This window comes from Geotrypetes seraphini, chromosome 8 (genome assembly GCF_902459505.1).
Source record: "Geotrypetes seraphini chromosome 8, aGeoSer1.1, whole genome shotgun sequence".
NCBI lineage: Eukaryota > Metazoa > Chordata > Amphibia > Gymnophiona > Dermophiidae > Geotrypetes > Geotrypetes seraphini.
In genome coordinates, this window is record NC_047091.1 from 189,259,758 (window position 1) to 189,287,164 (window position 27,407).

General features: G+C 48.6%; 1 protein-coding gene across 2 annotated transcripts in view; it reads left to right on the top strand.

Annotated features, from left to right (window-relative positions):
• The window catches only part of RFC5 (replication factor C subunit 5), an 86,726-nt gene that overhangs the window by 22,069 nt on the left and 37,250 nt on the right, over positions 1 to 27,407 (top strand). For both annotated transcript variants that reach the window (XM_033955021.1, XM_033955020.1), the window contains exons 4-7: positions 1,482 to 1,561; positions 12,506 to 12,579; positions 22,773 to 22,932; positions 23,266 to 23,347. In XM_033955021.1, the coding sequence (XP_033810912.1) occupies positions 1,482 to 1,561; positions 12,506 to 12,579; positions 22,773 to 22,932; positions 23,266 to 23,347 (396 nt within the window). The remainder of the gene's footprint in view (positions 1 to 1,481; positions 1,562 to 12,505; positions 12,580 to 22,772; positions 22,933 to 23,265; positions 23,348 to 27,407) is intronic.

Here is a 27,407-nt window from a genome sequence, read left to right on the forward strand (position 1 = left end):
GGAGGGAAAAGCGGTACGAGTGTTTTCCAACAATGCAACAGCAGGAGCATATGTGAACCGGCAGGGGGGCACCAGAAGTGCTCCCTTGTGTCTGGAAGCACAGATGCTATTCCGGTGAGCAGAAGTGCAACTTCAAGCTCTTTCTGCTGCCCACATAGCAGGAGGAGAAAATATTCACCTCCAGCTGAAATTTGTAGGGCGACTACTTGGTCTTCTCTTCATACCTTTACGAGGTTTTACAGAGTGGATGTGGTGGCTCAAGAGGATACCACCTTTGAGGCCTCGGTATTGCAGGCGTGCTCTTTTGTTCCACCCTAAACATTGCTATTGCTCTGGTATGTCACCATACTTTCAGGCCTGGAAATGAAAGTAAAAGGGATTGGAACTTGTTAACTGCATTTTTGTAGTTTTACAGCCACACTCAAAGCAGTTTACATACAGGTACTTCAAACATTTTTCCGAAATATCCGAGGCAGAAAAGCAGGCGGTACTGAGGAAAAAGAGCACGGGCCATACGGACTCCAGAGAAGAGTAACAGAAAGAAGATTAACAAAGGTAAGAACCTAATCTTCCATTCTGTTACATCTCCTCTGGAATCATAGAAACATAGAAATAGACGGCAGATAAGGGCCACGGCCCATCTAGTCTGCCCACCCCAATGACCCTCCCCTACCTTTCTCTGTGAATAGATCCCACGTGTCTATCCCATTTGGCCTTAAAATCAGGCACGCTGCTGGCCTCAATAACCTGAAGTGGAAGACTATTCCAGCGATCAACCACCCTTTCAGTGAAAAAGAATTTCCTGGTGTCCCCCCGAGCAGTTTCCCGCCCCTGATTTTCCAAGGGGCATCCGTGGAAAATCAGTGCATTATTCAGACTCTGGCTCCTTTGATGTTGGTGCCTTTTGTACATAGCAGGTTGGTTATTATTTCTGCTTATGGGTTTTTGTTTTTTTTGCATGTTTTCAAGTTTTATTTCTAAGTATTTGTTCTCTTATAAGCTGCAGAGCAGAATAGCACTGTTTAATGTTGGCAGGGAAATTTCCCGTACCCCTTTTTCTTTGTGTTTTATTCCAGTGGTGATTGATTGCTTTGGGACAAAACTGAAGGGGGCAATATACTCCACTGGCAATGTGAGAGGTGCTGAAAGCTGTGAGTATCACATTTCTGGAATGATTCGCGGGTTTGGATTAAACACCAAACATATGAACTCCAGAGAAGAGTAACAAAGGTAAGAACTTAATCTTCCAACACTATGCTTTCAGTTAGTAGGATGTAAACAGATCTGATGGTAGGAAACTCTTGACAATAGAACTGCTTAAAAAATATTCCTCAGAAATATTTTGTATATTCCATTAAAGGAAACAAAAGGAGGAGAGAAATGCTACTTATGTTATCTGGATGGACTGAACTAGTCTCCATGGCTGAAACATTGTTCTAACTGTATCCTCCCTCCCTTCACACCTTCTGTATTTATTTCAGTTGAATGCTTCTGATGACAGAGGAATAGACATTGTCCGAGGACCCATACTTAGCTTTGCCAGCACAAGGACCATATTTAAGTAAGTGCTGTTAATTAAGAGTACAAGTACAAGCTAAAACAGCATAAAATAACTGCATTATTCTTTCATAAAAGCATACTCTTCACACCTTACTGGGAGGACAAGATAGACCATTTGGTTTTCATGGGGATAATTTTGTAAAAGTTTCTCGTGTGTGTAAAGCCAGTTTTACATGTGGAAAATGTTTTAGAAATTGTATGTCTAGTCACACACAGACACAAGTGTGCACTGCACATGGGGGGGTGTTTTGGAGTGTAATTTAATCAGAGTTGTGATGTGCATCTATATTTTATAAAGTGTGCAGGTACATGCATTTACACCACTTTCAGATCTGATATAAATTTGTGCATTTTGATTTATTCACTATTGGACTGGTTTTGAAAATCTAGTTTATAAAGACACATGGGTTGGGGTTTAAAAAAAAAAAAAAATAAGTTTTATAACACAGAATTTTAAAATTGCACAATTTTTGGACTTTAAACGTAGATCACTTAGGCCCATATTCTATAAACGGTGCCAGAATCAGCAGCTACCCCAAAAAGCAGCACCGATCATGTATCAATCACACAACAGTGCCATTTATAGAATCGCAGCCATGTCACAGATAGCTGCCAGAAATGTAGGTCAGGGTTTTCAAGGCCTACATTTCCAGCGCCTATCTGTGATGAGAATCATGACTACAGAGGTGCCTACCAACACGTAAAGGTACTTCTGGCATGAACCCTTAGGCATCAGTACATAGAAACTGACGGCAGAAAAGGGCCACGGCCCATCCAGTCTGCCCACACTAATGACCCACCCCTATCTTCCCCTATGTAGAGATCCCACGTACCAATCCCATTTTGTCTTAAAATCTGGTACGCTGCTGGCCTCAATTACCTGTAGTGGAAGATTATTCCAGCGATCAACCACCCTTTCGGTGAAGAAATATTTTCTGGTGTCACCATGAAATTTCCCACCCCTGAGTTTCAACGGATGCCCTCTTGTTGAAAGAAGATGTCCTCTTCCACCTCGATAAGGCCCGTGAGAGGTGGAAGAGGACATCTTCTTTCTCAAAGATCCCACATCAACAAGAGGGCATCTGTTGAAACTCAGGGGTGCCGTTTGAGGAGGCGTCATCTCTTTTTTTTTAATGAAAGTTTAATTGCTTTTAAACAATGCAATCAATTATCACATCGATTAAAGGCAATTAAACCAATTAAGTTAGGTAACGGTAGGGCAGCTACTGCCGAGGATCCATTACCATAAAACTTCAGATGCTACAAGCAATGTGCTTCTCCATTTTGGACAAAAGATGTATTGTTGAAACTTCTTTACTCTAAGAATCCCTAAAACCTAAGAACTCGGTCTACATGTACTTGACTACTTTATATTGTAACTATTCCGCTGATTGTCCAGCACCTCTTACTGTGAACCGCCTCAAACTTTCATGACTTAGGCGGTATATAAGAATAAAATTATTATTATTTACTTTATTAAAACCTTTGCGAGAAGAGCCATGTAGGACACTTAGGGCCCAATGCTCAAAACTTACCTTTCCTTTAACTTTCACCAGTTCTAACAGGTTTAGCATGCAAGCATTTTAGCTTCCAATGCACAAAATGGCTCTGTGTGGTCTTTTCCATACCTTGTAGCAGCCTCCAAGAATGCTATGGTCATTTATATTAAAATGAACACTCTGGGCGATGCCCAGACATTGCAGGGTGATGCACAAAATGAAGTGCCGACCTTTAACGTTTCAAATTAATAGTAGGTCTGGAGTGCTGATTTTGTTGAACACAATATACACGTGTGTTAAAAGTGCGTCTCATGCACGTTTGTTAAAAGCGTATCGGCAGGTCTGGTTTCTGATTGCATGAGAGGTGGAAGTAAAAAAACAACTAAAAACTAAGATATTTTCATCATACGTTTCATAGGGTTGGGGGGCACCATATAACTTACATGTGTTTTAAAAGCGCATTTGTTAAAAGTGTATACCAGCAGGTCTGGGGCTGCCGATTGCATGTGTCCTGCCAAAGGCGTGTAGAAAAAAGCATATATATCTTGCATTCTTTGCCCTCTTCCCTCACCTCCCTCAATGGCATTGATTGACGCTCATGCGTGCCTACGATGTAGCTTTTCCTGATGCATTGCACACATTTATGCCTCTTTCTGTCATGTGTCAGTCACTTTCTCCAAAGACTGATCTAATGGAATTTCTGTGAACCTCATTTGTATGCAAGGTTTTTTGAACATTGCTAGTCGTTTAAAAATCTGAAAATTTACCAGCAGTACAATGGCATATGGGATTTTAACAGGGACTTTTGAGCATCAGGGTTTCTGTTTACCAAAATGGTTAATGGTATTATCCCAGGACAAGCAGGCAGCATATTCTTAACGCATGGATGACGTCACCGACGGAGCCCCGGTACGGACCTTTTTAACTAGAAAGTTCCAGTTGGCCGCACCGCGCATGCGCGAGTGCCTTCCCGCCCGATGGAGGAGAGCGTGGTCCCCAGTTTCTTCGTTTCCGCGGAGCGAAGAAGACGCATGTGTTTTCAACGGCCGTTGAAAAACTAATTTTTGCCTTCCCGCTCGCGTATTTCTTCACTTTTTTTCCTTTTTTCTTATTGAATTCCCTTTATTTTTGTTTTCAAAAAAAAAAAAAACAACTCGTCAAGTTTTCTTTATTTTTTCAGGCCGGCCCCGGCGGGGCCTGTTGCCACCATACAGGCCTCCGGGTTCGATTTTGCGGAGGCCGTGTTTCCATTCATGCCCCTCAACCGGGTTTTAAGAAGTGCCAGCGGTGTGCACACCCGATCTCCCTCACCGACCCACACAATTGGTGCCTCCAGTGCTTGGGTCCAGAGCATCGGGCTGACACCTGCACCCGCTGTGCTACGCTTAAAAAGCGTACTTTGAAAAATCGGCAGATCCAACAAAATATTTTGTTTGGTACCGGATCTGCCATGGAACCGGCTGCGACGTCGACGGCACCACAAAAGTCGGCACCGACGACATCGAAACCACCGGACCCTTCCTCGGGGTCGTTGGGCCCAGGTAAGCTGGCTAAGAAGCCTCCCACTTCCCTTGAGCGCCCTCCTGCCACGGTTGCGACACCGGCCCTCCCGGCACCACACCGGCCCCGCAAACGCTCCGCTCCGATCTCGGTGAGTGCCTCATCATCGGCCTCCTCATCGCCGGAGCGTAGAGCGGCACCTATGGTACCGAAGAAGAAAAAAGCGGTACCGGTGCCTCCCCTGGACGACCGCATCGCGGCCATACTCCAAACATAGTTACAGGAGCAGCTGCAACAACAGCTCCAACAACTGTTGCCGGCGTTGCTGGCACCGCACCTTCCGGTACGGGACCGGTCCGAGCCTCACACTGTCCCATCGGTGTCGACCCCCTCGGTACCGATTAATACGTCCATGCCGGTGCTTTTGGCAGAAACACCTGCAGTACATATCCATGATGCTGCCGACCCTGTCCGGTCCCAGGAACGACATCGGTCTTCCTCACCCGGTACAGCCTCGGTGCGCTCAGGCAAATCTCCTTCAAAGACCCGCCATGCCGAGCCCTCCACACCGATGTCCAAACGTACGCACCCCGATGTTAGGGACCCAGATTTATGGGAAGACTCCCCTCACGGTACCGAGGAGGACGCTTCGTCAACCGACGAAGAACCCTCCATGACCGACACCGTCTCCAAACCAGAGCAATCCTCTTTCTCCAAATTCCTTAGGGAGATGTCAGCAGCTCTTTCCATTCCCTTAGAGTCCGACTCTAAAAAGTCTCAGGCTTTCCTCGATGCCCTAGACTTTGAGCAACCTCCCAAAGAATTTCTGAAGTTGCCCGTCCACGACATCTTACGGGAAACTTTCTATAAAAACTGGGAAGCTCCCCTCACGGTTCCTGGAGCCCCTCGTAAATTGGATAGCTTGTACCGGGTTATTCCAATCCCAGGATTTGATAAGCCTCAATTGCCCCACGAGTCCCTCCTGGTGGAATCTACTTTGAAAAAATCTCAGGGTTCCAGTGTATATGCCTCCACCCCTCCTGGCAGAGAGGGAAAAACCATGGATAAATTTGGTAAGCGCCTTTTCCAAAATGCCATGTTAGCCAATAGAGCCAACAACTATACCTTCCACTTCTCCTTCTACATGAAGCATCTGGTGCAACAGCTCTCCTCCTTACAGAAATACCTTCCTGAACGTAAGGTCCCTCTTTTCCAGCAACATATTTCCAGCTTCCTCCAACTCAGGAAATTCATGGTTCGCTCCATCTACGACTCATTTGAGCTGACCTCTCGTGCATCTGCCATGGCGGTGGCCATGCGGCATGGCTGAGAGTCTCTGACCTGGACATTAACCACCAGGACCGCCTGGCTAACGCACCTTGTCTGGGTGATGAACTCTTCGGAGAGTCCCTGGACTCAACAACCTAGAAACTCTCAGCACATGAGACCAGGTGGGACACTCTGATTAAACCTAAAAAGAAGACTCCACCTGCTCGCACCTACAGACAGCAGTCTTCCTACCAGCGCAGGTTCTCGGCCAGACCTCTCAACCCGCCTCAACAGCAGCCTCGCCGACCTCGTCAACAGCATCAATCTCAGGCTCGCTCACAGTCTCACCAACCTGCCAAGCCTCTCCCTCCGTCAAAACCATCTCAGCCCTTTTGACTTTTTCCTCCAGGGCATAGCCAGTCTCCCATCATCATTGCCTCTTCCTCAGCCTATCGGAGGTCGCCTCCACATCTTCCTCAGCCGTTGGGAGGTCATCACATCAGACCAATGGGTCCTCAACATCATTCGCCACGGCTACTCTCTCAACTTCCAGACTCTTCCACCAGATAATCCTCCCGTAGAGTCTGCTTCTCACTCCTCCCAAACCCCCCTCCTCCTGAGGGAGGTCCAATCCCTCCTTCTTCTCAATGCCATCGAAGAGGTGCCTCCGGCCCAAAGGGGTCAGGGATTCTACTCCCGCTACTTCCTGGTTCCCAAGAAGACAGGAGACCTTCGTCCCATCCTCGATCTCAGGGACCTCAACAAGTGTCTGGTCAAGGAGAAGTTCAGAATGCTCTCCCTTGCCACGCTTTACCCTCTTCTCTCTCAACACGACTGGCTATGTTCCCTGGACCTCAAAGAGGCCTATACTCACATCCCAATCAATCCGACTTCACGTCGCTACCTACGGTTTCAGATACAGCACCGTCACTATCAGTACAAAGTGCTACCTTTTGGCCTCGCTTCATCGCCCAGGGTGTTCACCAAGTGCCTTATTGTGGTGGCGGCCTTCCTCAGGTCTCACAACCTCCAGGTGTTCCCCTACTTGGACGATTGGTTGGTGAAAGCACCTACGTCTCCACTTGTGCTACAAGCCACTCATCACACCTGGGGTTCGAGATCAACTACCCCAAGTCGCATCTGCTTCCCACACAGCGACTTCAGTTCATTGGAGCAGTTCTCGACACCACACTAATGAGGGCGTTTCTCCCCTCCGACCGTCAACGGAGCCTGCTCCACCTCTGTCGTCAGGTGCTCCTTCATCACTCCATTCCTGCCCGACAGATGATGGTCCTCCTGGGCCACATGGCCTTGACGGTCCATGTGCTTCCTCTGGCGTGACTCCACCTCAGGACACCTCAATGGACTCTTGCCAACCAATGGTCACAGACCACGGATCTTCTTTCTCATCCCATCTCTGTGACATCGTCTCTTCAGCAATCTCTTCAATGGTGGTTGAACTCCTCAAATCTTTCCAGGGGTCTACTCTTTCATCTACCCCCTCACTCCATGATCGTAACCACGGATGCCTCCCCCTATGCGTGGGGAGCTCACCTGGGAGATCTACGCACCCAGGGACTCTGGACCCCTCAGTAGCGTCAACATCACATCAATTTCCTGGAACTCAGAGCCATGTTCTATGCTCTCAAGGCCTTCCAGCAACTTCTCTGCCCTCAGGTTCTTCTCCTGTGCACAGACAATCAAGTCGCCATGTACTTCATAAACAAGCAAGGCGGCACCGGATCTCGCCTCCTTTGTCAGGAGGCTCTCCGCATCTGGACCTGGGCCACGGCCCGCAATCTCTTCCTCAAGGCTGTCTATATCCAGGGTGAACAGAACTCCCTGGCCGACAATCTCAGCCGCATCCTTCAACCTCACGAGTGGACTCTGGACCCTTCAACACTCCACTCCATCTTTGCTCGCTGGGGCACTCCGCAGGTGGACCTCTTTGCAGCACCTCACAACCATCAGCTGCCCCAGTTCTGTTCCAGACTCTTCTCTCCTCATCGTCTGACCCCAGATGCATTCCTGCTCGACTGGACGGATCGGTTCCTCTATGCCTTTCCTCCACTACCTCTGATGTTGCGGACGTTATCCAAACTCCGCAGGGACAGGGCCACCATGATTCTCATCGCTCCTCGGTGGCCTCGCCAACACTGGTTCTCCCTCCTGCTTCAGCTCAGCTCCAGGGAGCCCATTCCTCTTCCTGTGTTTCCTACTCTACTTACGCAGCAACGTCAGTCTCTACTGCATCCCAATCTGTCTTCGCTCCACCTGACAGCTTGGTTTCTCTCAGGCTGACCTCTCCAGAGAATCTGTCTCAGCCTGTCCGTCGCATCCAGGAAACTGGCCACCCTCCAATGTTACCATCAGAAGTGGACCAGATTCTCCTCTTGGTGTCTACTGCATCATCACGATCCCACCTCATTAGCGGTGGAAACTGTACTGGACTATTTGCTCTCTCTGTCCGATGCTGGCCTCAAGTCTACCTCAATCAGAGTCCACCTCAGTGCCATCACTGCGTTTCATGAGCCTATCCTCGGAAAACCTCTCACGGCTCATCCACTGGTTTCCCGGTTCATGAGAGGCCTCTTCAATGTCAAACCACCTCTGAAGTCTCCTCCTGTCGTCTGGGACCTGAATGTGGTTTTATCAGCCCTCATGAAACCCCCTTTTGAGCCTCTTGCCACATCTTCGCTCAAACTTCTAACCTGGAAGGTGCTTTTCCTCATTGCCATCACCTCTGCCAGGAGGGTTAGTGAGATGCATGCACTGGTCGCCGATCCACCGTTCACTGTTTTTCACCATGACAAGGTGGTTCTGCGTACCCATCCTAAATTCCTTCCCAAGGTGGTCTCGGCTTTTCACCTCAACCAGTCCATTGTGTTGCCTGTCTTTTTCCCTAAACCCCATTCTCATCCTGGGGAACAGGCGTTGCACATGCTGGATTGTAAGCGTGCCCTTGCATACTACCTTGACCATACCAGGGCTCACCGCTCGTCCCCTCAGCTCTTTCTGACCTTCGATCCTAACCGTCTAGGTCGTCCTGTCTCTAAACGGACGCTTTCCAACTGGCTTGCTGCCTGTATCGCGTTCTGTTATGCTCGGGCCGGTCTCTCACTGGAAGGTGCTGTCACGGCCCACAGGGTCAGAGCTATGGCTGCTTCTGTGGCTTTCCTCCGTTCCACGCCCATCGAGGAAATCTGCAAGGCTGCCACTTGGTCCTCAGTTCACACGTTCACTACTCACTACTGTCTGGATGCCTTCTCCAGACGGGATGGACACTTCGGCCAATCTGTGTTACAAAATTTATTTTCCTAATGGCCAACCATCCCTCCTCTCTCTCTGTTAGCTTGGAGGTCACCCATGCGTTAAGAATATGCTGCCTGCTTGTCCTGGGATAAAGCACAGTTACTTACCGTAACAGGTGTTATCCAGGGACAGCAGGCAGATATTCTTACATCCCACCCTCCTCCCCGGGTTGGCTTCTTAGCTGGCTTATCTTAACTGGGGACCACGCTCTCCTCCTTCGGGCGGGAAGGCACTCGCGCATGCGCGATGCGGCCAACTGGAACTTTCTAGTTAAAAAGATCCGTACCGGGGCTCCGTCGGTGACGTCACCCATGCGTTAAGAATATCTGCCTGCTGTCCCTGGATAACACCTGTTACGGTAAGTAACTGTGCTATCTCCACTGAAATCTGCTGAGCAGGTCCAGTGTTCTTCCTCTAGTTTGTTGGTATGCTTTTCTACCATTGTCTTTAATGGCGTTTGTTGCCTTTGCGTCTGGTGCACATGGAAAAATAAATAACAGTTTCTCTTTGGAAAAGTATCATAGGCCAAACAATGAACTTTATGGGCTGCAGTTTGGAAACCTTTATCTTATGTCATTGACAAGGTGAAAGCCATCAATGCTTCTAAGAGACTTAATAAAATCAAACAGTAATTCATATGGGAGATATTTATTGAGACAATACCCTCTTATCATTCTAGATCACTACTAATATGCTCTCCTACCAGCAGATGGGAGACAGAACTATTGAGCGATGTTATAATATAAACACCTGTGTAGCCCTGAGCCCACCAGTATTTCTCAGGCCCAGATTCTCAAAACTTTAACACCCTCACTAAACTGTTTTCCGACGGTTTAGCCTGCACTCATTTTAGCAGCGGATTATCAAAACAGATTATCTCTGTCTTTAGCGAGGTTTCTTGCAGTCTCCGAAAATGCTTGTCCTGTATTGGTAGCATGGAATATTGCTACACCTTGGGTTTTGGCCAGGTACTAGTGACCTGGATTGGCCACCCTGAGAACGGGCTACTGGTCTTGATGGACCATTGGTCTGACCCAGTAAGGCTATTCTTATGTTCTTAATGATGTGCAAATGGGCTCTTCAACATTGAAATGAGCCCTCCTGTGGATTCTTAAAAATTGCCAAGCCATTTTCTAAAAGTGGCGTCAACTTTTAGCTACAAAAATAAGCAACTGATCCAGGGTGCCGGTACAGTGACTGCACTTTTTTAAACCTCAGCATGGCAGTGTCAAAACACTGCTAAAAAGTTGTTTTGTGATACAGCGAGAGAGATGCTCATTCTCTCCCCTTGCATCTCAACACCCCTCCCCAGCAGCGATGGTGACACCCCCCCTTGCAGTGGGAGAGATCCCGATTCCCACTGCCAACCAACAACCTCCCCCTGCAGCAGGAGTGATACCCACTCTCTCCCACTGCTATACAACACCCCCCTTGCCTCCGATGGGTCCCCTTACCTCCAAGTAGATATCTGACTTGAGGGACATGGATGCACCGGGGAGGGAAAGTCCCATTTTGGAAGATGCGGGCCAGCTGGGTGGAGGGAATCTGCGAGAACTGATGGCAGCCATTCAGGGAGCGGTGCAGGCCTAGGCTGGAGCGCGAAGGGCTCGCTCCTGCCTTGTGTGCCACTGGCCCCGAGATAATGAGGTGGCAGCCGTCCAGTGAAGGAGGGGCAGAAGCGCGGAAGACTCGCTCCTGCCGATCCACTTGACCACCAGAGTTTTAGAGGGGCTGGGACTGCCTACCACTTAGACCTGCCCTGTACCCTGTCCTGGCCTACCTCTAGACCACCAGAGGGGGTACAGAGTCTGGCAAGCAGTATGGGGTTGGATGCAGAGCCTGCCAGGGAGTGAGGGGGACTGGGTGAAGAGCTTGCTATATATTAGTATACAATTTGGTTCAGAATGGTTTTTTTCTTGTTTTCCTCCTCTAAATCTAGGGTGTATCTTATGGTCAGATGCGTCTTATAGTGTGAAAGATACGATATTTGAATGAATAAAAATGATTTGCAGTAAACCTAAGAAAGGTTGAACAAGTTCCTGGAGCAAATGTCCATATAGCGTGCTATTGAGACAGTCTTGGGGAATGCCACTGCTTGCTTGGGATCAGTAGCATGGAATGTTGCTACTAGTTGGGTTCCTGCCAGGGTCTTGTGAACTGGATTGACCACTGTGGAAATTATTGGGCTAGATGGCCCATTGATCTGACTCAGTATGGCTGTTGTGAACTGTCCCCCTCCCCCCAACGGTGGTTCTACAGCTGCCTCCTGCTGAAGGTTGTTTCTCAACTTCTGTCTTAAGTGATTACTCTTCCAGTTTTTTTCTCAGGGAGGATGGTCAGGATGTTATTCATCATTTGGATGTCAGAATTTTGGAAGTCGGACAGGCTTTTTATACTGGTTGAAGGACAAAAGAAGAAGCATCCTTGAAGGTGGGTCAGAGATTGATGGCAATTGGAAGCCTAAAAGGCACATTCTACAAGAGCTCAGATGCCTTTTTGGTTGTTTCTGAAGATATTGGCAGACTGATGACCTGGTATAACCTTCATTGGTTGGACGTTAAGACAGGAGGCATCTTTCTGCAGCTTCAGTGATTATGTTCTGCCTTGTTAAGTGCTGCTTTTGTACTTCCCATTTGTTGGGTAGGTGGGTTTGTTTTAAATGCTGCTCTGTTTTTGCATGTACAACCTTTATTCAGCTATTTGTGGCAGGAGAGATTGGGCATCTCTCCTGCTGTGGGGGGGGGGGGGTTGTTGATTGTCAGCGGGAGAGAATCGGCTACTACTTAGTCAGAACACTTTGGATTTCTGATGGTTGTTTCCTCCTCCTCCTCCTGGATTATTTAGGGCAATGTTTCTGAACTCATGTCATGTTTTCAAGATATCCATAATGAATATGCTTGAAAGAAATTTGCATATAATGGAGGTAGTGTATGCAAATCAAGTTTATGCATATTCATTGTGTATATCCTCAAAACATGACTGACTTGAGAAACACTGATTTAGGGATCTGTTCTTTACCATGTTGCTTTGTCAGAAATAGTAGCGGGCTCTGGGCTGCGCAGGTGTTTGACATCTCCCTGTAGTTCTTGGTCTCTCATCTGCTGCTAGGAGGGCATAAGCCCACCTGCTGGGAATGGTCTCAAAGAGACTCAAGGAATGAAAATTAGCAGCAAGATCTAATTTCGTCATTGGATCTGGCATACACACCTAGTATGGGCTGTCAAGGAACTTGTGATATTAGTAATTGGCCTGCTGTGTGCACTCGGATGAGGCGTTTACTCTTTTGTAGCCTGTTAATTGTACGCCAGTTTTTCTGGATGGATGTTGAGACCATTCTATTTGCCCTTTTTTTGTTCCGTGATCAGAAAAGGTTTTAAACTTGTGATCTTGGATGAAGCAGATGCTATGACCCAGGATGCCCAGAATGCACTGAGAAGAGGTAAGGAAGACTTGAGTTGGCAGGCACAGAGAATTTTTTTGTGACTGCAGAACTTCCCTGGTGGCTAGTGCTGTTTGGAGCAGTGGGTATTGAAGGGGCTGCATTTTGTAGTGGATGCACAAATGAAAAATGTGCAGCAGGGAATTTCCATACAGGAAATTGGTATCTGTATTATTAAAATGATTTATAGCTTGCAATGTCTAATGCTCAAGACAGGTTACAGATGCACATATTCTGACAAAAACAATACACTGTACTTAAATTTCCTGGGTATTTAACAGATTTGGGAGGAGGAATAAAGAGAGATGGATACCTAAATAGTAACATAGTAAATGACAGCAGCCCATTAGTGATACTCATTTAAAAAATCCATGATTAGATTAACTTGTCTCTTCTTTGATACTTCTGGTCTTGTCCTAGATTCCAAATGCTGAAGTTGCCGTCCAATCTCACTTCAGCCTATCCAGCCATCCCGTTGTTTGCAGGATATCTACCGTAAAGTCTGGCCAGCAACAACATCCTCATGTTCCATATTAATGGAGTTCCCATTGAACATGTTTTTCTACCTTTGTCTGGGAATTTTATTTTTCCAAGCAGGTTGATCCCAATTTCCCATTTCTCGTCCTGCCCATTTTGTTCTTTCTCCACTTTCCTTCTTTCTTTTTCCATTTCCTCCCTTCATCCACCTGTGACATCTTTCTCTCTTTTCTGTCCTTCACTTATATTTCACTCACCTATCAACTTCCTCTACCATTTCATTCCTTTCCTGGTCTCCTATTACCTTGTCTTTTACCCTTTCTCCATTCTCTTCATATTCATGTCCTTAAGAACTCCTATGGTCTTTCTCTCACATGGTTCCACAGTGCTAAGCATCTCCCTGTCCTCCTCTCTCTCTTCTACCCTTTTTAATCCATTTCCCTGTTCCCTCTCTTTTCCTTCTTCTTCTTCCCCCCCCCCTTTCAGTATTCAACAGGGCAGTGGCTTAGAGGGGAGAATGACCATAATAAACCCAGTCTAGCAGCAGAAGACTCAGATACATGAATCTAAATTCTGTGCTCTTTTCTAGGTTGTGTAAGCTGTAAACTGCACACTGGAAGTGAAGCCTACTAAGTACCGTTTATATCTTACACATCTCAGGAAGGAGCATGGCATCGAGGTTTCTGTAGCCACATATCCTTTGGATACAACACCACTCTTCCTCTGTTCTCTCTACTCCCCCACCCCCGTTCCAGGTTCTCCCTCCATGGTCTGGCATTTCCCACTCCTCCTCACAGGACAAGCACCTCTCCCTGTTCTTCTCTCAGGCCTACTCCACCCCCCCCAGTCTGTTAAACTCACTTCTGTGGCTGCTTCTGCTGACCCAGCACTTTTCTCTGCTTCTGATTCAATTTCCTGTTTATGCGAGGTTGGGAATGGCAGAGGAAAAGCACCAGGTTGGCTCAAGCAGCCTATTATGGCTGCCACTGCCATTGAAAAAGAGGTAGGGGCACTGGGGGAGGGCAAGAAGTGTTGGATCTGCAATCTGTATTTGAAACAGAAATGCTGTTCTGTGAAATGGCTCTGTGACACACCTCCTGGATGATACATTAGTGTCATGAAACATAGGTTGAGAACCGCTGTAGTAGAGAGAGGTTTTCCTAGCTGCACTTTTTATTCTCTGATCTTGATTCCGAGTGCTTCAGGTTCCCAGCCTATGTTACATTACATTACATTAGTGATTTCTATTCCGCTTGTACCTTGCGGTTCAAAGCGGATTACATAAGAAGAAGCTGGACATTTCCAGGAGGGTACATGACATTTAGGGTAAGACATAGTTACAGAATGAGTATAGACTTGGTAACATTGGATGAGAGCAGTTATATTACATTACATATCAAATCTTTTTCCGGTTTTTGGTCGGTTGTGGATTTGGTGTCAGGGAGTGGGTAACCTGGTCGGTGTATGTGGAAGAGGAGATTAGGTGTTATGAATATGCTTTTTGAAAAGTAGCGTTTTGAGTTCTTTGCGGAATGCTTTGAAGTCAGATATTGAGGTTAATAATCTGGTTATGGAGGGTTCGAGTTTTGCTGCATGCGTTGCTATGAGGTTATCGTAAAGCTTTTTACGATGAGTGCCGTTGAGTGGTGGGTATGAGAATGGTGTCAGTGTTCTTCTTATTCTGGGTGGAAGGTTCCGGTGTAGGCGATCGATTAGATAGGCAGGTGCTGTACCGTTGAGTACTTTGAAGATTAGACAGTATAGTTTGAATTGGATTCTGGCTCTGATCGGTAGCCAATGTGAGTCTAGGTAGGCGTTAGTTATGTGGTCATATTTTCCGAGGGAATAGATTAGTCTGAGAGCCGTGTTCTGAATGGTCTGTAGTTTTTTGATCATTTTTGTAGGACATGGTAGATATAGGATATTGCAGTAGTCCACAAGTCCTAGTACCAGGGATTGAACAATGATCCTGTAGTGTTCTTTGTCGAAGAATTTCCTTATTTTTCGTAAGTTGCGCATTGTGAAGAATGCTTTTTGGGTAGTTTTGTTGATTTGAGTCTGCATAGTGCAGCATCTATCTATCAGCACTCCCAGGATTTTGAGGGAGGTCTGGATTGGGTATTTGGTAGTTTTGATTTCCAGGTCTGATATGGATGGGATTTTGTCCATTTCAAGCATTAAGAATTTGGTTTTATCCGAGTTTAGTTTTAATTTGTGGTTTGTCATCCATTTTTCTACTTCGTCCAGTATTGTTTCCAAGTGTCCAGTAGCGGAGTTGTCTTGGGTTTCGAAGGGGAGGAGGATAGTTATGTCGTCTGCGTAACTGAAGGATGTTACGTTTAGGTTGTCTAGAGTGGTACCAAGGGAAGAGATGTAGAGGTTGAATAGAATGGGCGAAAGTGGAGAGCCCTGAGGGACTCCACATGGATTAGACCATGTGTTGGATTTCGTGTCGTTTATCTTAACTCTGTAAGTTCTTGTTTTAAGGTATCCTTGGAACCAGTTGTACACCACCCCTGAGATCCCTATTGCGTCAAGTATCTGGAGTAGTATGGTATGATCAACTAGATCAAAGGCTGCGGAAAGATCTAGTTGGATAATTAGGATCCTGTGACTTTTACTGAGGTGTTGTCGGGCTATGTCCAGTAGTGTTGCTAGTAGAGTTTCCGTGCTGTGGTAAGATCTAAATCCTGATTGGGATGAGTGAAGTATATTGTGGTCTGCTAGGTAGTTAGAGAGGTATTGAGCCACGAGTCCTTCAATCAGCTTGACATAGAGTGGGATTGAAGCGATCGGTCTGTAGTTGGTAGGTGTGTCTACAGGGCCTTTTTGGTCTTTCAATATGGGTGTGATTATGATCTCTCCTAGATCTTGTGGGAATTGGCCTTCTATGAGAGTGCTTTGTATCCACTGCATGAGGCTGGTTTTGAATTTAGGGGAGGCATTTGTGAGTAGATACGATGGGCAGTTGTTCAATTCGCATGAGGTGTGGCTGTATTTTTTATATAGTCGGTTCAGTTCAGGCCATTGTAGAGTTGGGAAGGTGGTCCATGTTCTATCTGCTGTTATGGCTTCTTCTGTTGTGGGGGTAGTTATTAACTCGTTGAGTATGGTAGTTGAGTTATTGAAGGTAGTTCTGATTTTGATGATCTTGAGTTTGAAATGGTCAGCTAGTTGGGAAGCTGTTGGGGTTTTGTTGCCTTGAGTGGCAAGGTATGGGTTTGTGTCTGTAAGTTTTTTTACTAAGTTGAAGAGTGTTTTTGTGTCGGGGTTGTTTGTGCCAATTAGTTTAGTGTAGTAAGTTTTGCGCTTTTCCTTAAGTTTGTTGTTATATAGTTTGATTTGGGTTCTCCAAGCGGATTTGGTTTGGTCATTTCTCTTTTTTCTCCAAGATCTTTCAAGTTGTCTGCAATGCCTTTTTAGTAGGTGGAGTTCTGAGTCGAACCACTTGTCTGATGGTCTGCAGGTTCTGTGTTTGGTTTTTTCTGGGGCTAGCTCATTCAAGGTTGTTTCGCTTAGGGAGCGCCAGTGTTTTGCGAAGTCTGAAGGGTCTATGGGGTCAAGTGCTGGGTCCACTTTGTCCCAGAATGTGGCTGGTTCAATTTTCTGTCTAGATTTGAAGGTTGTTTTTGGGGGCATAGATTTTGTGTTATTTTGAGGCCAGTTGATAGTGAAGGTGTATTTATGGTGGTCTGACCATAGAGAGGGATGCCATGTACCGTTGGTGATGTGAATATTTGGGGAGTGTAGGTTGTGAGGTGTGAATGCTGCTATGTCAAGTTGGTGGCCTTTATTGTGCGTGGGTTCCGGATTGAGGACCTGGAAGGATAGGGCATCGAGGTATGAGAGTATTTCGTTTGCTTGTTTGGATGTGTGGTCTTCGAGGTGGAGATTAATGTCTCCTAGGAGCAAGTTGTATGAGGAGGATAGAGAGTTCTGGAATAAGAATTCTTCAAGATCGTGTTTTGAGGTGTTCCATTTTCCTGGAGTGATGTAGCATAGTAGACAGTTCAAGGTGCCTGTGAGTGTGTTGTCGGATAGTTGGCATGCCAGAAGGTCTAAGTGAGGGGTTGATTGTTTGTGTAGCACTTTAAGGTTGAGATTGTTTTTTACTAGAATGTTCACTTCATGATCTTGTGTGATTTCGTTCCTTGATACTTGTAGCTACTGTTATCCCAGGACAAGCAGGCAGCATATTCAACTCCGTTGAAATTCTCTTTTTGCCTTCCCGCTCGCGTTATTTTTTCGTTTATTCACCTTTGGGTGCTTTTTTCTTTCAGTTTAAAAAAAAAAAAACTTTATTTTTTTCCCTTATTTTTTGTTCCTGCCCCGGCGGGGCCTGTTGTCACTATCCAGGCCTCGGGGTTCGATTTTGCGGAGGCCGTGTTCCCATTCATGCCCCCGCAGCCGGGTTTTAAGAAGTGCCAGCGGTGTGCACGCCCGATCTCCCTCACTGACCCACACAATTGGTGTTTACAGTGTTTGGGACCGGAGCATCGGGCGGACTCCTGCACCCGCTGTGCCACTCTTAAAAAACGCACTTTGAAGAATCGTCAAATCCAGCAAAATCTACTTTTCGGCACCGGCCCGGCTATGGATTCGACTTCTTCACCTGCGGCACCGTCAAAATCGGCACCGGCCACTTCGACACCGCCTGATCCGTCATCGGCGCCACCGGCGCCAGGTAAGCCGGCTAAGAAGCCTTCCACCCTTGAGCGCCCTCCCACCTCGGTGGCGACACCGGTCCTTTCGGCTCCACGCCGACCCAAAAAACGCTCCGCCCCGATATCGGTGAGTGCCTCGTCATCGGCCTCCTCATCGCCGGGGCGTAGAGCGGCACCCATGGAACCAAAACAGAAAAAAGTGGTTCCGGTGCCACCCCTGGATGACCGCATCGCGGCCATCCTCCAAGACAAGTTGCAGGAACAACTCCAACAGCAACTTCAGCAGCTCTTGCCCTCTATCTTGGCACCGCTGCTTTCGGTACCAGACCGGCCCGAGCCCCGCACCGCCCAACCGGTATCCACTCCATCGGTACCTTTGGACTCGTCCATGCCTATTCTTTCGGCGTCGCATCTCCATCCTCATGCCGAGAGTCACGCCTTGGCGACGGTCGATCCTCCTCGGGACCGGACAGGGCACCGGTCTTCCCGTGACCCTGACCGGCACCGTTCTTCCCGGGACCGAGACAGACACAGGTCCTCATCCCCCGGTACCGTCTCGGTACGCTCGGGCAAGTCTCTGTCTAAAACTCACCATACCGAGCCTTCGACTCCGGTCTCTCGACACGCGCACACTGATGTCAGAGACCCGGACCTATGGGAAGAATCCCCTCCCGGTACCGAGGAGGACGCATCGTCGTCGGACGAAGAGCCTTCGGCCCCCGATACCACATCTAAACCTGAGCAATCTTCTTTTTCTAAATTCCTCAGAGAGTTGTCGGGGGCTTTATCTTTGCCTCTAAAGTCTGACTCTAAGAAGTCACAAGCTTTCCTGGAGGCATTAGATTTTGATCAACCTCCCAAAGAGTTCCTAAAGTTGCCCGTACATGACATCCTACGGGAAACTTTTTATAAAAATTGGGAGAACCCACTTACTGTCCCTGGGGCCCCCCGTAAACTGGATAGCCTTTACAGGGTTATACCAATCCCGGGATTTGATAAACCCCAGCTGCCCCATGAATCTCTCCTGGTGGAGTCCACCTTAAAAAAGACTCAGGGCTCTAGTGTTTATGCCTCCATCCCTCCTGGCAGAGAGGGCAAAACAATGGACAAGTTTGGCAAGCGACTCTACCAGAACGCCATGCTTGCCAACAGGGCAAACAACTACTCATTTCATTTTTCATTCTATTTGAAACATCTGGTCCTCCAACTCTCCGCCATGCAGAAGTACCTGCCGGAACACAAGGTTCCACTATTCCAGCAGCATATCTCCAGCCTGCTCCAACTTAGAAAATTTATGGTGCGCTCCATATATGATTCTTTTGAGCTCACCTCCCGTGCATCTGCCATTGCTGTGGCTATGCGCCGCCTGGCCTGGCTAAGGGTCTCTGATTTGGACATCAACCATCAAGACCGACTAGCCAACGCTCCCTGTCTTGGGGATGAATTATTTGGAGAGTCCCTGGATACCACCACGCAGAAACTCTCAGCCCATGAGACCAGATGGGACACTCTCATAAAACCTAAGAAAAAGGCTCCACCTGCTCGTCCTTACAGACCACAGGCCTCATATCAGCGCAGGTTCTCCGCTAGGCCGCTCAATCCACCTTCACAGCAACCTAGACGGCCCTGTCAACACCAGCACACCCAGGCTCGTGCCCAGTCAAATCAACCTGCCAAGCCTCTTCCTCCTGCCAAACCATCTCAGCCCTTTTGACTCTTCTCTCCAGGGCTTAGCCAGTCTTCCACCTTCATTGCCTCTCCCTCAGCCAATCGGGGGCAGGCTCCACATCTTCCTCAGCCGTTGGGAGGTCATCACATCGGACCAGTGGGTCCTCAACATCATCCGCCACGGCTACTCTCTCAACTTCCAGACTCTTCCACCAGACAATCCTCCCGTAGAGTCTGCTTCTCATTCAACTCAAACCCCCCTCCTCCTGAGGGAGGTCCAATCCCTCCTTCTTCTCAATGCCATCGAAGAAGTACCTCCGGAACAAAGAGGTCGGGGATTCTACTCCTGCTACTTCCTAGTTCCCAAGAAGACAGGAGACCTCCGTCCCATTCTCGATCTCAGGGACCTCAACAAGTGTCTAGTCAGGGAGAAATTCAGAATGCTCTCCCTTGCCACGCTTTACCCTCTTCTCTCTCAGCACGACTGGCTATGTTCCCTGGACCTCAAAGAGGCCTACACTCACATTCCAATCAATCCGACTTCTCGTCGCTACCTGCGATTCCAGGTGCACCACCGCCATTATCAGTACAAAGTGCTACCTTTTGGCCTCGCTTCATCACCCAGGGTGTTCACCAAATGCCTCATTGTGGTGGCGGCCTTCCTCAGGTCTCACAACCTCCAGGTGTTTCCCTACTTGGACGATTGGTTAGTGAAAGCACCTACGTCTCCACTTGTGCTACAAGCCACTCATCATACCATCTCTCTCCTCCATCTCCTAGGGTTCGAGATCAACTACCCCAAGTCGCATCTGCTTCCCACACAGCGCCTTCAGTTCATTGGAGCAGTTCTCGACACCACACTAATGAGGGCGTTTCTCCCCTCAGACCGTCAACGGACTCTGCTCCACCTTTGTCGTCAGGTGCTCCTTCATCACTCCATTTCGGCCAGACAGATGATGGTCCTCCTCGGCCACATGGCCTCGACGGTGCATGTGCTTCCCCTGGCGCGACTCCACCTCAGGACACCTCAATGGACTCTGGCCAACCAGTGGTCACAGACCTCGAATCTTCTTTCTCATCCCATCTCTGTGACATCGTCTCTTCAGCAATCTCTACAATGGTGGTTGAACTCCTCAAATCTTTCCAGGGGCCTTCTTTTTCATCTGCCCCCTCATTCCATGATCATCACCACGGATGCCTCCCCTTATGCATGGGGTGCTCACCTGGGAGATCTACGCACCCAAGGTCTTTGGACCACGCAGGAGCGTCTACATCACATCAATTTCCTAGAACTGAGAGCCATGTTCTACGCTCTCAAGGCCTTCCAGCACCTTCTCTGCCCTCAGGTTCTTCTCCTGTTCACAGACAATCAAGTCGCCATGTACTACATAAACAAGCAAGGCGGCACCGGATCCCACCTCCTTTGTCAGGAGGCTCTCCGCATTTGGACTTGGGCCACGGCCCGCAGTCTCTTCCTCAAGGCTGTCTATATCCAGGGCGAACAGAACTCCCTGGCCGACAATCTCAGCCGCATCCTTCAACCTCACGAGTGGACTTTGGATCCTCCCACGCTCCACTCCATCTTTGCTCGCTGGGGCACTCCGCAGGTGGACCTATTTGCAGCTCCTCACAACCATCAGCTGCCCCAGTTCTGCTCCAGACTCTTCTCTCCTCACCGTCTGGCCCCGGATGCATTTCTGCTCAACTGGACGGATCGGTTCCTCTATGCCTTTCCTCCACTACCTCTGATGTTGCGGACTTTAGCCAAACTCCGCAGGGACGGGGCCACCATGATTCTCATCGCTCCTCGGTGGCCTCGCCAACACTGGTTTCCTCTCCTGCTTCAGCTCAGCGTCAGGGAGCCCATTCCTCTTCCTGTGTTTCCTACTCTACTTACGCAACAACGTCAGTCTCTACTGCATCCCAATCTGTCTTCGCTCCACCTGACAGCTTGGTTTCTCTCGGGCTGACCTCCCCAGGAAATCTATCTCAGCCTGTCCGTCTCATTTTGGACGCCTCCAGGAAACCGGCCACCCTCCAATGTTACCATCAGAAGTGGACCAGGTTCTCCTCTTGGTGCCTCCGTCATCATCACAACCCCACCTCTTTAGCGGTGGAAACTGTCCTGGACTACTTGCTCTCTCTGTCCAATGCGGGCCTCAAGTCTACCTCAATCAGAGTCCACCTCAGTGCCATCACTGCGTTTCATGAGCCTATCCTCGGAAAACCTCTCACGGCTCATCCTCTGGTTTCCCGATTCATGAGGGGCCTCTTCAATGTCAAACCACCTCTGAAGCCTCCTCCGGTCGTGTGGGACCTGAATGTGGTTTTATCAGCCCTCATGAAACCTCCTTTTGAGCCTCTTGCCACAACTTCGCTCAAACTTCTAACATGGAAGGTGCTTTTCCTCATTGCCATCACCTCTGCCAGGAGGGTTAGTGAGATGCATGCACTGGTCGCCGATCCACCGTTCACTGTTTTTCACCATGACAAGGTGGTTCTGCGTACCCATCCAAAATTCCTTCCCAAGGTAGTCTCGGCTTTTCACCTCAACCAGTCCATTGTGTTGCCTGTCTTTTTCCCGAAACCTCATTCACATCCTGGGGAACAGGCATTGCACAGTCTTGATTGCAAGCGTGCCCTGGCTTACTATCTTGATCGTACAAGGGCTCACCGCTTGTCCCCTCAGCTCTTCCTGACCTTCGACCCTAATCGTCTAGGTCAACCGGTCTCTAAACGGACGCTATCCAACTGGCTTGCAGCTTGCATCGCGTTCTGTTATGCTCGGGCCGGTCTGTCACTAGACGGTGCTGTCACTGCCCACAGGGTAAGAGCTATGGCCGCTTCTGTTGCTTTCCTCCGTTCCACACCCATTGAGGAAATCTGCAAAGCTGCCACCTGGTCCTCAGTTCACACATTCACTACTCACTACTGTCTGGATACTTTCTCCAGACGGGATGGGCACTTCGGCCAATCTGTACTTCAGAATTTATTTTCCTAATGGCCAACCATCCCTCCTCCCTCTTTGTTAGCTTGGAGGTCACCCATGCGTAAAGAATATGCTGCCTGCTTGTCCTGGGATAAAGCACAGTTACTTACCGTAACAGGTGTTATCCAGGGACAGCAGGCAGATATTCTTACGTCCCACCCTCCTCCCCGGGTTGGCTTCTTAGCTGGCTTATCTTAACTGGGGACCACGCACTCCTCCGTCGGGCGGGAAGGCACTCGCACACGCGCGGTGCGGCCAACTAGAACTTTCTAGTTAAAAAGGTCCGTACCGAGGGCTCCGTCGGTGACGTCACCCATGCGTAAAGAATATCTGCCTGCTGTCCCTGGATAACACCTGTTACGGTAAGTAACTGTGCTTTTTGCTTTCTTATCCAGTGATAGAGAAATTCACGGAAAATACCAGGTTCTGCCTGATCTGCAATTATTTATCAAAGATTATCCCTGCATTGCAGTCCCGGTGCACACGGTTCCGCTTTGGCCCGCTGAACCCAGAGCTTATGGTACCAAGGCTGGAGTATGTTGTGGAACAGGAAAGGTGAGTGCAAGACCAGGTCACAGGGCAATTTTTATTTTTAATCCCTGTAAGGTTTTTTTTTTTTTTTTTTAAATAACCCATCCTCAACATGAATATCTACAGTGCATGCATATTTACCTTGATTACGTGTTAGTTTTTTTTCCTTTTTTATGAGAGCTGTTTGCAATCATGTCGGTATTTGGTGTTTAACTTGTTATGATTGTAATCTTTGTAAACCGTATAGTTAATATACGGTATATAAATTTTTAAATAAAAATAAATAAATAAATGCTCAAGTGGTGTTTCTAAGGATATGTGGCAACTCTTTGGATTGATGCTTCCTATTTCTTGCAGTGTTGACATCAGTGCTGATGGCATGAAGGCTTTGGTAACACTTTCTAACGGAGACATGCGCAGAGCTCTGAATATTTTACAGGTACAATAATAGGTGATCCTGACTGGAGTTTACCACTAGCACATTGATCAGAGGAAAAGAGACATCAGATTAAACTCGCCTTTCATCCTTAATAACACGCCAATTGAAATTGTTCCCAAATTAAAAATCTTAGGAGTTATAATTGATGAAAAATTAGAATTTAAAGAGCATATTAACAACATAGTTAAAGTCTGTTTCTATAAATTACGCTTGATTCGATCTATATCCAAATTCCTTGAACCCAAATCTCGCAATATATTAATTCATTCACTAGTAATAGCGAAATTAGACTATTGTAATTCTTTGTTGCTCAATATTACTCAAAAAGAAAAACGACGATTGCAAATCATTCAAAACACTGCTATTAAATTAATCTATGATGCAAGGAAATTCGATCATGTAACTCCATTTTTCATTGACGCTCATTGGCTTCCTATCAACCAGCGCATACAGTTTAAGGTCTTATTACTTATATTTAAAACTTTGATATATAAGGAACCTCAGTGCATATCAAAAATGTTAATTCCCCATTGTTCTACACGTGCACTTAGATCATCTTCTCAAAATTTATTAGTTGTTCCCTCTTTAAAAATAATAGGCACTCGAAGACCAGATATGTTCTCCATAGTGGGTCCCCAATGGTGGAATTCATTGCCCCAATACATAAAAATTGAAAAAGACATTTCTTCCTTCAAAAAATCCCTGAAAACATTCCTTTTTAAAGAGGCTTTTAATATTTAAATTTTATTTTATTTTACGAATTCTGTTTTTAAGAATCCCCCTGCTCCTCGATTTTTTCCCTTAATTGTCTTTCTTAATATAACAGATGTAACTTTTCTCCTCCTTTCCTTCCAATTGTTGTTTGTCTTGTCTGACTTCTAATGTTTATATATATTGTATGTTTTTTAACTTAAATTATCTTATTATTATGTACATCGCTTTGTATAAAGATATAGCGATTCATCAAATATTTAATAAACCTTGAAACCCTCTGTAAATTGCATTATCCCAGGACAAGCATGCATGATATTCTCACATGTGGGTGACGTCATCTACGGAGCCCCGATGCGGAAGCATTTTCAAGCAAACTTGATTGAAGATTTAAGTTTGCTCTGCTGCTCCACGCATGCGTGCCTTCCTGCTCCACTAGAGGGCGCATCCCCTCGTGGTCTCCAGTTTAAAATTTTCCGCTGAGCCTAGAAGTCGTGTTTTTTCAGGCTCTGCCCCAACTGCCTTCTAGCACCATGATTTTTTCTTATTTTTCACGATTGTCGCTGTGCGCAAATTTTTTCTTGTTTCAACTTGTTCCTGCTTTGTTTTGACCGACCCGGAGGCTTCGGGGTCCCCGTGGCCGCGTGGCTACTCGAGCCGCGGCCAGTTTCAATTCTATGTCCCGGCCTTTGACCGGCTTTAAAAAGTGCACCCGGTGCGAGCGGCTTCTTTCCATCACAGACCCGCATCGCCGGTGCATCCTCTGCCTGGGGGCCGCTCATCCAACCGACTCCTGCCCCCAGTGTGCTACTTTCCAGAACCGGGCCCTCTGCCGAAGAAAAGCCCACATGGCGGATCTCTTTGCCGCCGACCAACCTTCTACCTCGGCCTCGAGGTCGGCCCCGGCCTTGACCTCGGCATCGCCTCGAGACTCGAATCCGAAGTCCTCGGGACAACAGAAAGCCCCGGCTCCGGGTAAGTCCCCTCTTCCCTCTTCAGGTCCCGTAAAAGCGAAGAAGCCAGCCTCGGGGACACCGGCGACGCATGGCAGAAGTCCCATGCTTACAGCCCCGGCGAAACCCTCCAAGCCTTCGGGCCGTGCCTCCACCACACGGGAATACTCTGATACGAGGTCGCCCCCGGTGGAGCGCACCGAGGCAGTGGACATGCCCTTGATGCTGTCCGTGCCCGTTTTCCAGGACCTACTCCGAGCGATGATCTCATCGGAGCTGTCCGCTGCAATGGCCCATCTACAACCGGCCTCAACCTCGACCCCGCATGTGCCAGACCAGCCTGAGCCGCGCGTCGAGCCACCTCGGGGAAAAGCGCGCAAGCTTCGCCGCATCCCATCCTCCTCGGACTCCTCGCCGAGGCGCTCTCCCTCACAGACCGCCGCGGGGCGAAACGTCGTGCTAAAACGACAGAAACCTCGAACCGCCGTACCTCCAAGAAGGCCCGGGGTTCCCCCACTCCACGAGGCCGCTCACCTACACCTCGTACAGGACCGCTGAGGGTGGCGGAGCTATCACTCTCCAACCCGCGCATCCTCCGAACTCCCCCTCGGACCGGGGCTCCGATCCGAGGTTTTAGGCTTTCACCGAGGGAGTCCGGGTCGAGGTCACCGACTCAACATCGATCGGTACCCCGAACCCCGGCATCGTCTCCGAGGGGCTCCTCGAGACGTCGGAGATCCACGACCCCGGAACACTTTCACAGTACTTCCCAGGTCTCAGAGCGTGAATCGGAGCAGGAACCTCGATACTCGAGGGAAGCCTCCCCATCCTTCTCCACTCGACGGAGGTCTCGTTCACCGACCCCGCATGGGGCCACGGGAACATCCTGCCCATCCTTCTCTCGCTTTGTCCAGGACATGGGCCACGCTTTGGACTTGGACCTCCAGTCCGACTCCAGATACTCTAAGGAGTACCTAGCGGAGCTGGATATGCCATCACTGCCAAGAGAGTCCCTTCACTTACCACCTAACCCGGTACTCCAACAGGCCTTCTTCAGGAACCTGGAGACCCCCTATATGGTCACAGCAGTACCCTCCAAAATGGAGGCCGTACTGTACCCTTCCCGGGATTTGAACAGCCACAGCTCTCCCACCAGTCGCTGTTAGTAGAATCCTCCTTGAAAAAGGCTCACCCCTCCAGGGTCTCAGCGGCGGTCCCCCCAGGCCGAGAAGGCCGAACCCTAGACAAGTTCGGCAGGAGACTATATCAAAATGCGATAATGGCCTCTAGGGTGCAAAGCTACACTTTCACCTTCACATCCTATCTCAAACATCTCATTGGACTACTGAGAGCCTTTGAGACTGACTTACCGGCCTCCCGCCAGGGAGCGTTTAACCTGCTTTCAGAGTCCCTCTCCAACCTACGCCTCCATCTATTCCACGCGGCCTACGATGGATTCGAACTCTCCTCCAGAGAGTCAGCCTTTGCTATCGCCATGTGCCGCCTATCTTGGCTGCGCCTGGTCGACATGGACCCCAACTTACAGGACCGGTTGGCTAACCTCCCCTGCGTGGGTAAAGAACTGTTAGATGACACTATCGAGGCGGCTACAAAACGCCTCTCCGAACACGAACGCTCGTTTGCCTCCCTCGTGCGGCAAAAGCCTAAACCGCCCGTGTCCAGGTCGTTCAGGGCCCCTCCGCGCCGCTTCCCACAAAAATCCACTCCTGCCTTCTCGCGTCCTCCGCCCAGGCGTCCGCAAGCTCACCATCGGACCCTGCCCAAGTCCCAACCGCCTGCGACTACCAAACCATCCCCGTCCTTTTGACGGGATACGCGGAAGGGGGCGGGCCCCCTCCGCCATAGTCCCAGGCCTCCTTCCCATCGGGGGTCGCTTCAAACTCTTTTACCCTCGCTGGGAACAAGTCACGTCGGACGCATGGGTCCTTGGCGTGATCTCATCAGGATACTCTCTCAACTTTCGGGCCATTCCTCCAGACAACCCCCCAAGGAATTGCCATCCCAACCGGACACAACTACCCCTACTCCTCTCCGAAGCTCGAGATCTGCTTCACCTGAGAGCAGTAGAGGAGGTTCCCCCCGGCCAACGGGGGAAGGGCTTCTACTCCCGTTACTTCCTGGTACCGAAAAAAACGGGAGACCTTCGCCCAATACTAGACTTGAGACGCCTCATCAAATTTCTGGTACGGGAAAAATTTTGGATGCTTTCCCTACCGACCCTCTACCCCCTGATCGACGAGGGCGACTGGCTCTGCTCCTTCGATCTGAAGGAGGCGTACACACATGTTCCAGTGCACCCCGCTCACCGCAAGTTCTTGCGTTTTCAGGTGGGAGACCTACACCTGCAATACCGAGTCCTCCCCTTCGGCCTAGCA